Genomic DNA, 13,661 nt, shown 5'->3' with positions numbered 1-13,661 from the left:
GAAGGAACTGAATTTGTTATTGCATGACATTATCAACCAAGAAAACATCCCTGAACAATGCAATTATGGTCCTAATCCACAAAAAAAAAAGAAAAGAAAAGAAAAAAGAAAGAAAAAATAAATTATTACAGACCAATAAGCCTATTATCACAAGTAGAAAAACTGTTTTCAAAAATATTGCTAAATAGATTAATGATAAAGTTGGATGAAGCTCAACAAGTAGAACAAGCTGGTTTTAGAAAAGACATTTCTACAATAGGACATATTCATACTATAAACCAAACTAATAGAAAAAACTAACGAATACCAAATAGACCTTCATATGATGTTTGTAGATTACACAAAAGCTTTTGACTCCATATTGCAAGAAGAAATCATAGAAGCATTGGAAAAACAGAATATAGAAAATAAATATATTAATGAAATAAAGAGCCAGAAGGCTTCACTTTGGTGATGCAAAATTATACAAATTAAGTGGATATTGAATCCAACATTATTTCAAAGCCGAATATATAGAAACTACAAGAGTTTCGTTCCGAATATAGAAACTATAAAGTTTCGGCTGAACAAGCATGAGCAACCTTTCAGGACAGGGGCAACTCGTGGTAAAGGTGGAGTAAGTTCTGATCACTATCCTTAGTATTCTCCATAATGCAAAGCACATCTCCTTGCAGACATGTATGATGCTATGCATTATGGGAAAGGGTCACTACTGATGTGTCTTGAATAAACTAAGAAATGCTTTAACACGTATTATTTGGGACACAACTTTAATTTAACTTAGGCAGAGAATGTATATAAATCAAATTTAAGAGCAAGAAATTGTACAAAATTGTATAAAAATGTTTGTTAGACATAATCTGTAATGCATGTGGACCAGATATAGAATTCAATGTAAACTGTTAAATCTACTTAAGAACCCCATTTTATACTAAAGTAGCTAAGCCTGTGAGCCAGAGTTCAAGGGTCACCTTTAACCGTCCTGTGTTACGCATACAAAAAGGGCGGAAGGTAGCTACTGGAAAGAGAAACTAAAGCACTTTCCAAGAAGAGCAAAACAAGTGCACGTGTGATGTAATAGGTAATAGAGGGAGCTGAATACAATGACATAAATCCACGTGACTGTGTTGGCGGCATCGCGATGGCCGAGAAACACCGAGAAGAGAAAGAAACCAAAAAGGCCATGCAAACCCCATTCAAGGCTTTTTTTGGGTTCCTGGTTCCTGACCTCTCTCGGACATAGGTCCAGTCCGCTCTGTTGGAGAAGTTCCTGGCTGGCCGTGGAAGGCATTGGTTCATCTGTCGCAGCGTTTGAAATGGACCAAGCTATTTCCTTGGACTAGGATAACTGTGCATTGTTGTGCGACTGAGGAACCAAGCAGATGCCGTCCGATCTGACCATATTCCCGTGCCATATCCTTTCTTTCCTGTTGAGATTCAATCCATATAGCTGATCGAAGGTAATCAGATGGAAAGCAGAGTGAGGAAGCCTTGATGACTAGACAAGGCAAGAAGAAAGACACAGCATCTAATCAGGGATGGTAAAGTAGACTTTTGTATTGTGAATTCTAGTTATAAAAGAAAGTGATCCCCTAAGAAAATTTCTGAAATGGACTAATATTATGGAACTCTAAGAACTATCTAAGATTTGGCTCAGGCCCATTTATTTAAGAATTGTCTGCCCAACAAGGCCAGTTTTATTTCTGTATGAGCTAATAGTAATGTGTAAAGTAATATAACTAATGACCACGTGAGTGTAGAAAGAGTGATAGTTGCCAAAGAAATAATGTTAAGTTACTTCTATTAGTGATCTAAGCAAGTTTATTTGTGTGTTTAGTTAAATTAGTATTGAACCTAGGACCTTACTTGAGAATATTTCAGATAATATGTTAGTAATGCTTACTTGTATAATTTCTCAAATTTATTAAAGTACCTGCCTGACCTGATTCTTAATTTATGAATTCAAACAGCCGCTCATAAAATATAGACGAACTTAGTGGGATGAACCCACGTGTATGAATAAACAAAGCGAGTCACGACTGTATGAAAGAGATTAGTGAACGGGGATACAAAGTTTATTTTAGCCTAATCATCATGTATCATTCTGAGAAAGCCATCCTGGGTAAGAGTCCCATCTATCCTAGGTATTAGCTGGCGCAGTTATAATATAAATTTTGTTAATGCTTATCGGGTGTACTCTTTCAGAATGTTGTGTAGTTAAACTATGGAGAGGCCAATAGGACTATTTGTTAATAAAGGGGAAAGAATTTAGTAGAGAGTAGAATAAATGTAGCATGTGTAAATTTTAGAAGGTTGTATACGGGAACAAAAGATGAGTACAACAAGATAGTGATAAGAATAAACGGTATACAGAACATATAAGAAAATTAAGTTAACAGTATAAAAATAAAATAAATAAAGAAAAAAATGTAAGAAAGAAGAATAAGAGGAAAATAACACTACTACAGACCAGATTCGACCTTTGTTGAGGTGTCGTCAGTGGGAGCCAAATCCAGATGTAAATAAAATACCTAGGTTGAAGTGATGCAGAACTCATACTTTCCTATACCAGTTGCCAAAAGATGTCACATCTTAAAAGGTACCAAGAATTACTGAAATAAAGAGCAAAATACCACAAGTTGCCCCTGTCCTGAAAGGTTGCTTACGTTTGTTCCGTAAGCAACCTTTCTATGTTATGCTCCATGTTTCCAGTTTTCTCTATGCTGTCCTCAGATCTTCACACTGTTTCTATGTTATGTTCCATGTCTCGCTATCTCCATGTATCGATTAATACATCTATCTCTAGGGGACATCAGGTATAAAGTCTTCTCTTATGCTTATGGAAAAATGCGTTCATGATAGTTCATTCTCGATACAGAAATCTGTTAGCTTTTCACCTCTCTGATTTTTAATGCTAAATCCATACTTCCTATGTTCTCTTCCACAATCATTTTTATATCTGACGTTAGCATTAAGGTCTCTTTGTAGTATTACAATATCCTTGTTTGGTTTGCCTCTGAGAAGGCTCTATTTAATTCATTGCAGATGTCACTGGTCGAATTTTAATGGCTTGTGGCATAATAATGTTTATTAGATGCACATTTACAAGAATATAATAATATTATTACTGCAAATATTTTGCTTTGCTCACTCCAATTCACCTTCAGGGTGGTGATTCTGTGGTATCATTTCTTGCAAGCTACTCTCTCAAGCTCTGGCCACAATTTGAAATCCAACAGATTCAGATAGACTTCCATTATGGCCAGTCAGACGGTGATGTGTGGTTGGGAACATTCACCCCCACCCACTGTTGTGTGGTCCATGCCTTGTGTGCAAGGGCTGAGGCAGTGGATCTTACAGGACTCTTCAAATGAGGTGTTTCGGGGTCTGTACCACAGGTTCCAGCATGGTGTCATCTTGTTACACTTTGGCATTTCTCACAGAAATCAACATAAATATCCCCAATATGTCACCTCCACCAAACCATCACTAATGCAGAGTGATGACCTAACTGAATCCTGGGTGTTAATGCATGTGTTGTGCAGCCATCTAGGGTATATCGGCCAATCGTTTTGGCAGTTAAATGGCTTTTCAGTGGTGAAAATCTTCTCATCTATGAAGAGGATATCTCTCTCATTCGTGTACCACCAGAGAAGTGGCTTTGATTTTATCACCCTCTGCTGCATAAGTTATGATGTTAGGAAGTGTCCAGTAAACTGTCGATAGGCTCTCACCCCAGATCATCAGTTAGTACAGGTGACATCATTCTTTGCGAAATGCTCATCTCTCACAACATCACTTTCTTCGTACTCACAGGATTACTGTGGAGGTATGCCTTCACAAGCTGTTACATCCAAACGCAACATGGTCAACCTGTTTTTTGGCAGTCAGATACATCTTCTATATCATTATAATGGTTAATAGTCCAATAGACAAACATCCTACTGATCCCAAGTGTTTTCAGTATGTTAAAAATAAGAGTTGTCTAGCTATATAGCTAGACCTCTCTCTCTCTACTGATAACACCCACGTGAATGTTGGCTGCACACAGCTACTAATGGAACTGAGGCTCAAGCCCGATTCCATAAGTTTAATATTTGTGGAAAGACTGTGTACTCTACCTCATATGTGTAGTTTTTTTTTGACAATGTTGGATTTTTGACAAATACCATTAATTTGGAAGTCTATAATGGTGAGTCAGTACTACATGATATATTTACATTATTATTATCATAGCATCCTGGAGATTGTCTGTAGAATGCTCCATTTGAGGATATCGAAGATGTTAGAATTACAGAATTTGATAGGTTGAAAACAAGAGATGATTTATTTTTTTATATTGATGTGTGAGCCAAATTGCTCTTCTTTAGATACAATAAGAATATTTAGAGACCAGCTGTACTGAAAAGAGATGCTGAACATCTCTTTTCAGTACAACTGCAAACACTCTCAATCTTCTGCTATTCTTCCTCTTTTATTCCATCTACCTCTGGACAACCTTCCTCATAAAGTATTCCCAAACATCTGTAACCTGCAACTATTTAAGAAAAATATCACTTTCTTTCTCAACCTTCACCTGCACCCCTTGGTATCACACATGGCACTGATGTGCTTTTAAGTTTTTCAGCCTATGATGTATGGGATCGATATAAGATAATAAATAAATAAATCATCTCTCGTTTTCAATCTACAAACCAAATGTTAGTATATGTCCATCCTTAGAATACTGTCACATGTTCTGTGTGCACCATGTGAACCGTATTCTAAGAGTAGGAAGATTTAGGATTTGTATGGTGTTAGCATCTGGTTAGGTGAAAAGTAAAGTCAGCAGAAGAAAATTTTGTTTTTTAGAGGCTGAGGAAGCTATTGATGTGACATGTTTATGTCAGAAGAGACTGGAGGTAATTGTCACTCCATGCAGAGAGACCTGCATAGAGTGACACTTGAGCTGAGATCTTCCTTTTGGAAAGAGAAGAGGGAAGACTGCATTTTGGTAGCATGTAAAGTGATTGGTGTTTAATGTGGCTACTTATAGATGATCTTGAAGCTTGAGATACCTGAACTGCATAGTTTGTCAAATGGATAGGCTAAATGAAGTGTACTGTCATCATGAAAACTGTGGATAGTATTAGGGGTGATGCAAATATGTCATTTATGGTATAGGATTAAAAAGATAAGTGACAAACTAGAGTTCTAGGACACTCCTGCATTGGCGATGAAGCTCAAAGAGAGGGAGCTATCTGCCGTGATATACAGTGAATATTAACTATGCTTTAATATTATATTATATAACTGTGTAACATCCCTCAGAGAGAAATCTTGACTACCCAGTTGTAGGAGATGGCAGGATGGCAATTTCCCATCAAAAGGATTCCAATTTGCTTTAACAGGCCTTAATGCCGATGATAGAAACATTAAATTCCTAAAGGGATGTTATAAGATATATGCAGAGGAAATTTAGTTTATAATGATGAGAAAGAACATGGTGCTATTGCTAAGTTTCATGTAAGTGTATAGTTGACAAAGACTTAAAAAATAATCACTTCATCAGTAAATGAGTTTGAGGAGAGTCATGCTGGGTATCATGTGAATAATGGTTAGCCAATGGCTTCCAGTGATAAGTTTCAAACCCTGTGGTTGATGTCTGTATAATAATAATAATAATAATGGTTAAATAAATACCTAAGGAATTTGAAAGAAAATGTTGATCATAAAAACAATCTTAATTGTGTTGCAAATTATATTAACTATGTAACATCCCTCAGTTATACTGAAAATATAAATAATTTATTTTTTGATAGAACAAAATTATAATGAACTAAATTAAAAGATTTGGTTCTCTAATCAGAATAATGCCTTGCTTGCATTAATTTAATACTCATTTTTTTGCCTTTCTAGGAGTCTTTGCATTTGGTAATAGCAGTCCAGATAATCCATGGCCAAAAGTTATTAAAGGAAAAGAGAGATTTCAGGAAATTGTAAAATGTTTCCCTTTTACCAGCACGAAAGATATTTTAATAGATGAACTTTTTTCTTTTCTGGATGACAAAACTCAGTAAGTTCCTAAATAATTAATTTTAAAATGTACTTATTGACATGACTTGAAGCAACTAATTTTGAAAAGTAAAAAAAATCATGTAAGAAAGTTTAAATTGAATAAAAGTTGAGCAGCTCTCAGATGTGAACTGTAGACTAAAATACTCAAACATTATTCAAGAGGATAGATTAAGAGGATACATGTCCAAAGTGCTTTGAGAAAGAAGCACCAGAACAATAACCCAAACTTTGGCAATTCACTGGCAAGCCCTGAAGAAAGCATTGATTGATTCAGCCAGAGAGGCATGTGGTGAGGCTGTGATTTTTCTATCTGCAAGGATAGAAAAATCAACTCCATGATGCACACATGAAGTTAAAGAGGCAGTGAAGGAAAAGAAGAAAGTATATCAAAAGTTCCTGGCGAATAAGACAGATTGTGCTGTTAGAGAATACAGAGACCAATATAAGAAACCTAAACACTGTGTAAAACTAGCTAAATAAAAGTCGTGCAAAGTCTTTGGCAAGAACATAGAAAATAAATATCAGGAAGTAGGCAAAATACTCTGGAGGCTGTTGAAAAAGCTCAGAAATGGAGAAAAGAGTGTTGTAAAAGGAATTAGAGATGATAAAGGTGACATGAAAACAGAAGAAAAAGATATCCTTGATGTATGGAGTAATTACTTCGAAAAGTTGCTAAATGAAATGCTCACTAACAGCATAGTGGTAAAAAAAAAAAAACACCCAACAGCCATGCAATCAGGAATACATATCCATAGGTAAAGTGGGAAAAAAACATCAAAAGCCTGAAATGTGGAAAGGCAGCAGGAATAGATGATATTCTACCAGATATGCTCAACTATGGAGATATAAAGTTCATTCAGTGGCTGCACTGTATAGTTCAGAAGGCAAGGAACAAAAGACAGAATGGACAAATTCTAGATGATGGAGTAGATCTCTCATAGTACCCATATAAAAAAAGAGAAATAAAAAGGAATGTGAGAATTGCAGAGGCATTTCCCTACTGAGTGTTCCTGGTAACATTCATGAAAGTATACTTGAGAAACAGTTGAGAAGGATTGCAGAAAGAAACTTGGTGAAGAACAAGCTGGATTCAGGCCAAATAGAGGCTGTCAGGATCAGATTTTCATTTTACAACAAATTGTGGGAATATAACAAAGATTAGTATTTAAGTTTTGTACACCTACAAAAGGCATATGACAAGGTGATAAGAGGGAATCTATTCAAAACGCTACGGTTATATGGTGTCAGTGGAACATTATATCAAGCAATACTTAGTCTTTATTTGAGTTGTAAGTCAGAAGTTAGAATTGAAGGAAGTACAGGAAGATGGTTTGATATTAAATCTGGCATCAGACAAGGTTGTACATTATCCCCTCTGTTATTCATTATCTATATGGATCACGTTATGAAGGAAAGTGGTATTTAGCCTCATATCAAAATTGGAGATGCTAATATTAACTTTTTACTTTATGCAGACGATGTTATACTTTTAAAAAAATCACTACAAGATTCCCTGACTAAATTCAATAACTGTTGTAATAGATATGGTATGAAGGTCAGCAATAACAAGACAAAGACATTGAAAATAAGCAGAAGCATTGAAAATATCAACGACATTGTGAATGGAGAACCTGTAGAACAGGTAAAACGTTTCAGCTACTTAGGCACAATTTTTAGTGAAGATAGTAAATTAAATATGGAAATTGACACCAGAAACAACAAAGTTGGTATGTAGGAAGTCAACCGAATTAATTATATGGAATAAGAGAGAAATTAGTCAAAACACTAAAGTAGTTGTGTACAAGATGATGTTCAAACCAATTTTAACTTATGGATCTAAGAACTGGGTTAGAAATAAACCACTTAACCAAAGACTAGAGACCACGAATGAGAGTCCGGAGATGGATTAGCGGCATGAACAGATGGCATCAATAGCAATATCATATTAAAAATGATGATATTAGAAAAGAACTTGAGATTGTTAGCATCCAGGAATGTGGGAGCAGAGCTAATCTCAGGCAGTATAGTCATTTAAACAGAATGGGAGAGGAAAGATTAGCAAAACAAATGTTCTTTACCAGGTTGGCAGGAAAAAGACACAGAGAAAGATCAAGATTATAGTGGATTGATACAGTAAAAAGTACCTTAAAAGAAAGAAATATAGTTCTGGCAGGATTGATTTGGAGGAAAATTGTTGATAGGAAGTAAGTAATGATATAAGTTCTTCATGTAGTACTTATCATAATATAACTCTTGTAGGAAAGCAAAGTCTGAGTATGAAAAGAAACTGGCTCTGCATGCTAAAGACAACCCACAAGAATTCTATCGATATGCTGCAAGTAAAAGAAAGAATGAATATGAAACAAAAACTCTGCTAAATCTGATGGCGTGAGGGTTACAGATGCAGAAGAGGTTGTTCAGCTAATGAGTACAAAGCTATGAACCTGGTGTGCATAACATTGAGCTCACTGGATGAAGAAACGCAGGTGTAATGAGGTCGAGGTATTAGAGCTGTTGCACAAATTGAATAAAAGAGTGTTCAGCTGAACTGGCTATTCCTTCAACCAGGCTGTTTAATGAGTTGGAACAGTTATGATTCTGCAGGAATGGAAGGGATGTATGGTAATTCCATTGCATAAGGGTGGTGCGAAGACCAATATATCCAACTATCTATCAATTAGTATCTCAGGAGTGGTGGTGAAGATTTTGGAAAAGTTGGTTAGGGCTCACATTCAGAAATGGGTTAACAGTGAATCTCTACTTTGCAATGAACAACATGCATTTACTAAGGGAAGGTCATGTTTTAGCAAATTGCTCACATTCTATAATAATATTACCATGTAACTAGACAAGGGGGAATGGATAGACCATGATACTTTTGGATTTTGCTAATGCTTTTGACAGGATACAGCATGGTAGACTCTTGCATAAACTGGAAAATATGGGTTTGGTTTATAGAATATTAGCATGGATAAGAGGATGGCTGACTGACAGATATCAAAAGTGTTATATGGGAAATGTGGGTCTGCAAGATTTAAGCTAACAAGTGGTGTACCTCAAGGATCAGTGCTTGGTCCACTGTTATTCAATCTGTACATTAATGATATTGGGGAGGATTTGACAAGCGACCTACAGCTATTTGCTGATGCTGCAAAGATAGGTAGGGTAATCAGGAATGCTGCTATTATGCAGTACTTGCAGAATGATTTGAATTGGCTGGAATTGTGGTCATGGGAAAATGGGTGTGAGTTTAATGTCAGTCATTTCATTCACTTCAGCATGATTAGATATACAATGTTGTATTATATTGGTGGGATTATGCTAGAAGAAACTGATAAGGCTGAGGATCTTGGAGTGTTAGTAAATAGGAAGTTGAAGTTCAGGGTTCATGTGGCAAAGATTGCAAATACAACTCAAAAGATAATAGTAATGTTGAAATGAACGTTCACATGTAAAGATAAGAATGTCATTTTGCGTGTTTACAAGGCCTTGATAAGACCTTACTTGGACTATTGTGTGCAGGTCTGGTCTCCTGGTTTTCATTGTGATTCTGATATATTGGAGAGAGTACAAAGGAGAGTGTTAGAAATTAGAGAGCATTAGAGAAGCAACATAAAAAATTTTCAGAAAGATAGCATCTATACTTGGAAAAAGATAAGAAATTGTTGAATGGAAGTTTAAAGAAGAAAGCTGGGTTAAGCCAAATAGAGATTGTTGGGATCAGATTTTCATTTTAAGAGAAATAATTGGGAAATCATGAGAATATAACAGTGATCTGTATTAAGTTTTGTAGATCTGGAAAAGGCATATGACAATGTACCAAGAGAAAAACTGTACAAAATACTGATGTCATATTGTTGAAATGGGACATTGTCAATCATTACAATAGTCTATATTTGATAATAATAATTATCAAAATAATTAATCCAAATATAATTACAAAATGTAATCCTCATAATGTAATTATAGTATTACATCCCCTAGGGGTTGTGTTTTTATATTATGAGAAAATATCAAGGATAGTGAGGGAGCTTGCTCCACCTTTGCTTCGAGTTGCCTTGGTGTTGTACTACCAAGTGGCCGTTTACACTTGGATTCGCCAATAGTTTTTTAGTATATATGAAACTCATAGATTCGTAGTTCTCAATCTTAGAGTTTTGCTTACTGGCAGTTGAACAACAAGGGATTTGTATCCTCTTAATTATTATTAAGGATGCCAGAAAAATAGCCATTTGGCTTTCAATTTAAGTCTATATTTGAGTTGAAGGATGTACAGGAAGATGGTTTAATGTTAAAGCAGATATGAGACAAGAATGCACATTATCTTCCCTGTCATTCATCTGTATGGATCTAATTATGAAAGAAATCTTTAATGACTTTAAACAACAAATTACATGATAACCACAATAACCTTTAATGAAATGAAAGTACAGATATTTCGTATACTGAAAATAACAGTACACGATCAGTGCGTAGAAACAAGCAAATCAAAGAAATTGGAATACAAGATACGTACAACAATCAGTTTACCAATTAAAAACAGTTGCTAGAAATTAATATATTAATAAATAATATCAAAACTATTTTTGATGGTTACATAAAATGAGAATCTCTCAAACTTTTCAGAGAGAGAGAGAGATAATTGTTCCGATTCAGATTTGGCCGAAGTAAAAGGGCTTCGCAGTTTTCTTTGAAAAGGTGTTCATATTTAACATTTATATTTCATATGTCAGCAACATCTCTCTCTCTCTCAGCTGTGTAAATCTTGGAGAGATTTCATACCAATGAATGTCCAGAAATGACTCTTTTAGTAATTAATGTGTGTCAACCACTTTTGCCCAGCATGCTTAGTAAGCCTGTGTTTGCTAAGTTAAAACAGCTCATTATGTTCACTTCTGTGATCCAGAATTATTGTTGGTGATATTCCCCAAAACAAACAGTTTGCCTGCAGTACATATCTGCTGTGTAAATAGATAAATTATGCTCTTTTACTAATTTTGTATATTTCTTTGCATCATCATCGGCCAGTCTTCCCTTCTAATCTTTACTTTCCAAATGCTATGTTGCCTTTTAAAGCATTTGAAGCAACCAACATTGTAATTTCATATTTTTCTTATGTTCATTTTCTGCTTGTTCCATTTTATCCATAAGTAGCAGCAGAAAATTTCAGTACAGAGCTGATTGGTTTTCAAATTTTTTCCTTTTTTTCACTTGAAATATTTCTTTCACTTTCTTATCATTGACATTGATTAAAGTTATATTTTCATAATGTTTATTCCTATTGCTTGCTACATAGCAGAAATAAACTACTTAGCTCCATAGCCGACCTGGTTGGCCGAGTGATTAGCGTATCTGTTCTCCAGCCAAAAGGCTGCAGGTTCGAATCCAGCTGTGGGCATGGATGTTTGTGCTTGTCTGTGAAAATACTAGTGGTGGTGGTCAGTGTAGATCATTGGTTCCCAACCGGTGGTACACGTATCCCCCCCTGGGGGGGGGGGGAGTACATGCTGGGCCTTTCAGAGATACAAGTAAACAAAATGCAAAACGTTAGATAGGGAACAATAAATGTTAACTTTGAATCACCACTAATGGAAACACTTCAAAACTAGCTCATATTAGCAAATGATGATTGGTGAGGGCATAGCTATGAACCCCTCCCCCAAACCACTCTTCTACCAATCATTACATACAGTTCATGCATCACTTTTGTCACCCATCCTCTTTTCCAGAACAATCGTGCGTTAGTAAGAAATGACCTTTGTGATAACGAACCTTCCACTGACTTCCATTTGTGACGTTTCTAGAACTTCTCCTTCAAGATCAAGTATTTAACAAACTTAAAAGTTTGTTAGATACTTGATCATCATTATCAATATTTAACATGAAGCTATACTTATTTCTGTGTTATGAATAGTGTAAAATTAAATTTGTGGTTTGTACTTTTAGTGTAGTAATTTTCCTTTCCCAACTCATTATCTCATTTCCACTATTTTACATTAAGATAGGCACTGAACAAAAGTGTCAGTATTTAAAAACAGCTATTTTAAAAACAAAGGATACAATTTATAGAAATGGGTTTAAAAGGGGTACACAAGTGAAAAAAGATTGGGAACCACTGGTATAGATGGTGAAAGTAGTGGTAGTTGGTGGATTGAGTGGTGGAGACGGAGAGTTTAAGAGTAGGTGCCCTCCCTCGATGAATCTTTGGACTCCCTGGAGGTGTCATGTAATAATAATAATAAAACTCTGAAATACATACATCTTCAAGGCCCACTCTTTCTAATTGGGTTGTGGGGGCAACAGCTGCAAGAGGAACTTCCAATGGTCACGATCCTCTGCCACCAAACTCAGGTGTTCTGGTGGGATTCCCAAACGTGTCCACCCAAGGATTACATCCAAAACCTTGGGTGGACACGTGGAAGAAGTTTTCAAAACGTGGAAGGCCAAGGACAGCGAGTCCTTGGCCTTCCACGTGGCCTCCCACCCTCTGGCTTGGCAAAGAGGGCCTGCTGAGGGAGCCTCTCTTGTGGCATTCTGACCAGGTGCCCATACCAACGTAACCGTGATCTCTCAACATGGAGAAGCAGCGGTTGAGTATTGAGGGTTTCCTGAATTGCAGAGCTTCTGACTCTGTCAAGTTTTGTCAGCCCTGCAACCCCTCAAAGGAACCTCATTTCAGCCGCTTGGATTCGTGTCGGCATTCTTTCGGTCATTACCCAACTCTCATGACCATAGGTGAGGATGGAGACATAGACTGTATTGAAGACAGCCAACTTTGCCTTCTGGCTTAACTCCCGCTTCAATACTACCGAACGGCCAAGCTCCCGCAATATTGAGCTTGCTAAGCCAATTCGAGTATCTAGCTCTACGTCCCATTTTCCATCATTCGTGAATATGAACCCAAGGTATTTAAACTCCTCCACCTGCCTCATTGGGACTCCACTTACATTTAGAGTGCATTGGGATGGTTGTCTTGAGACCACAAATGTTTCAGTTTTGGCCACACTGATCTTCATTCCGGCGTCTGCACAAACAGCTACAAACCTATCCAGGGTCCGCTGGCGCTCATCTGTGGAAGAGCTAACCAGAACTAGGTCATCTGCAAAAAGCAGACGTCCAATGCTACATTTTCCAATTCTGACACACTCACTCCCTCGGCTGTGCCTGTCAATCCAGTCCATAAATATTATAAAAAGGAGGGGTGACAGAACACACCCTTGGCGGAGGCCAACGGAGACTGTGAAAGGTTCAGACTTTGTGCTGTTTACCCTGACACAAAACTCTGGGCATTCATACAGGGACTTGATGGCAGCTAATAGTTGACCATCCACTCCATACTCCTGTACTACTTGCCAAAGCTTATCCCGAGGAACCCGGTCATATGCCTTCTCCAAGTCCACTCTGAAAAACTCTGAAATAACATGACAAATTGCTACCTAAGCTGGCATGACTAAATTTTCTTTTCTAATCTTATTTAGCCCTCCTTACTTTGCTGGTCAAGTCTGTTTTATATTGATCACTTTTTTTGTGTGTTCCCTCCATAGTATTTATATTGCTACTCATCCATTTAACTCCAACTTCGTTTATCCTCCAGACCCTGGATA

General features: G+C 36.6%; 1 protein-coding gene across 2 annotated transcripts in view; it reads left to right on the top strand.

The window, feature by feature from the left end:
• LOC150098013 (transport and Golgi organization 2 homolog) overlaps positions 1 to 13,661 on the top strand; it is a 160,260-nt gene that overhangs the window by 121,334 nt on the left and 25,265 nt on the right. For both annotated transcript variants that reach the window (XM_090406381.1, XM_090406382.1), the window contains exon 6: positions 5,899 to 6,055. In XM_090406381.1, the coding sequence (XP_090262507.1) occupies positions 5,899 to 6,055 (157 nt within the window). The remainder of the gene's footprint in view (positions 1 to 5,898; positions 6,056 to 13,661) is intronic.

Source organism: Typopeltis vanoorti, chromosome 16, assembly GCF_054136105.1.
Source record: "Typopeltis vanoorti isolate ZY-2024b chromosome 16, IOZ_Tvanoo_1.0, whole genome shotgun sequence".
NCBI classification, from domain to species: domain Eukaryota; kingdom Metazoa; phylum Arthropoda; class Arachnida; order Uropygi; family Thelyphonidae; genus Typopeltis; species Typopeltis vanoorti.
Note: the sequence above shows the minus strand (reverse complement) of the source record. Positions and strands in the feature narration are given on the sequence as shown.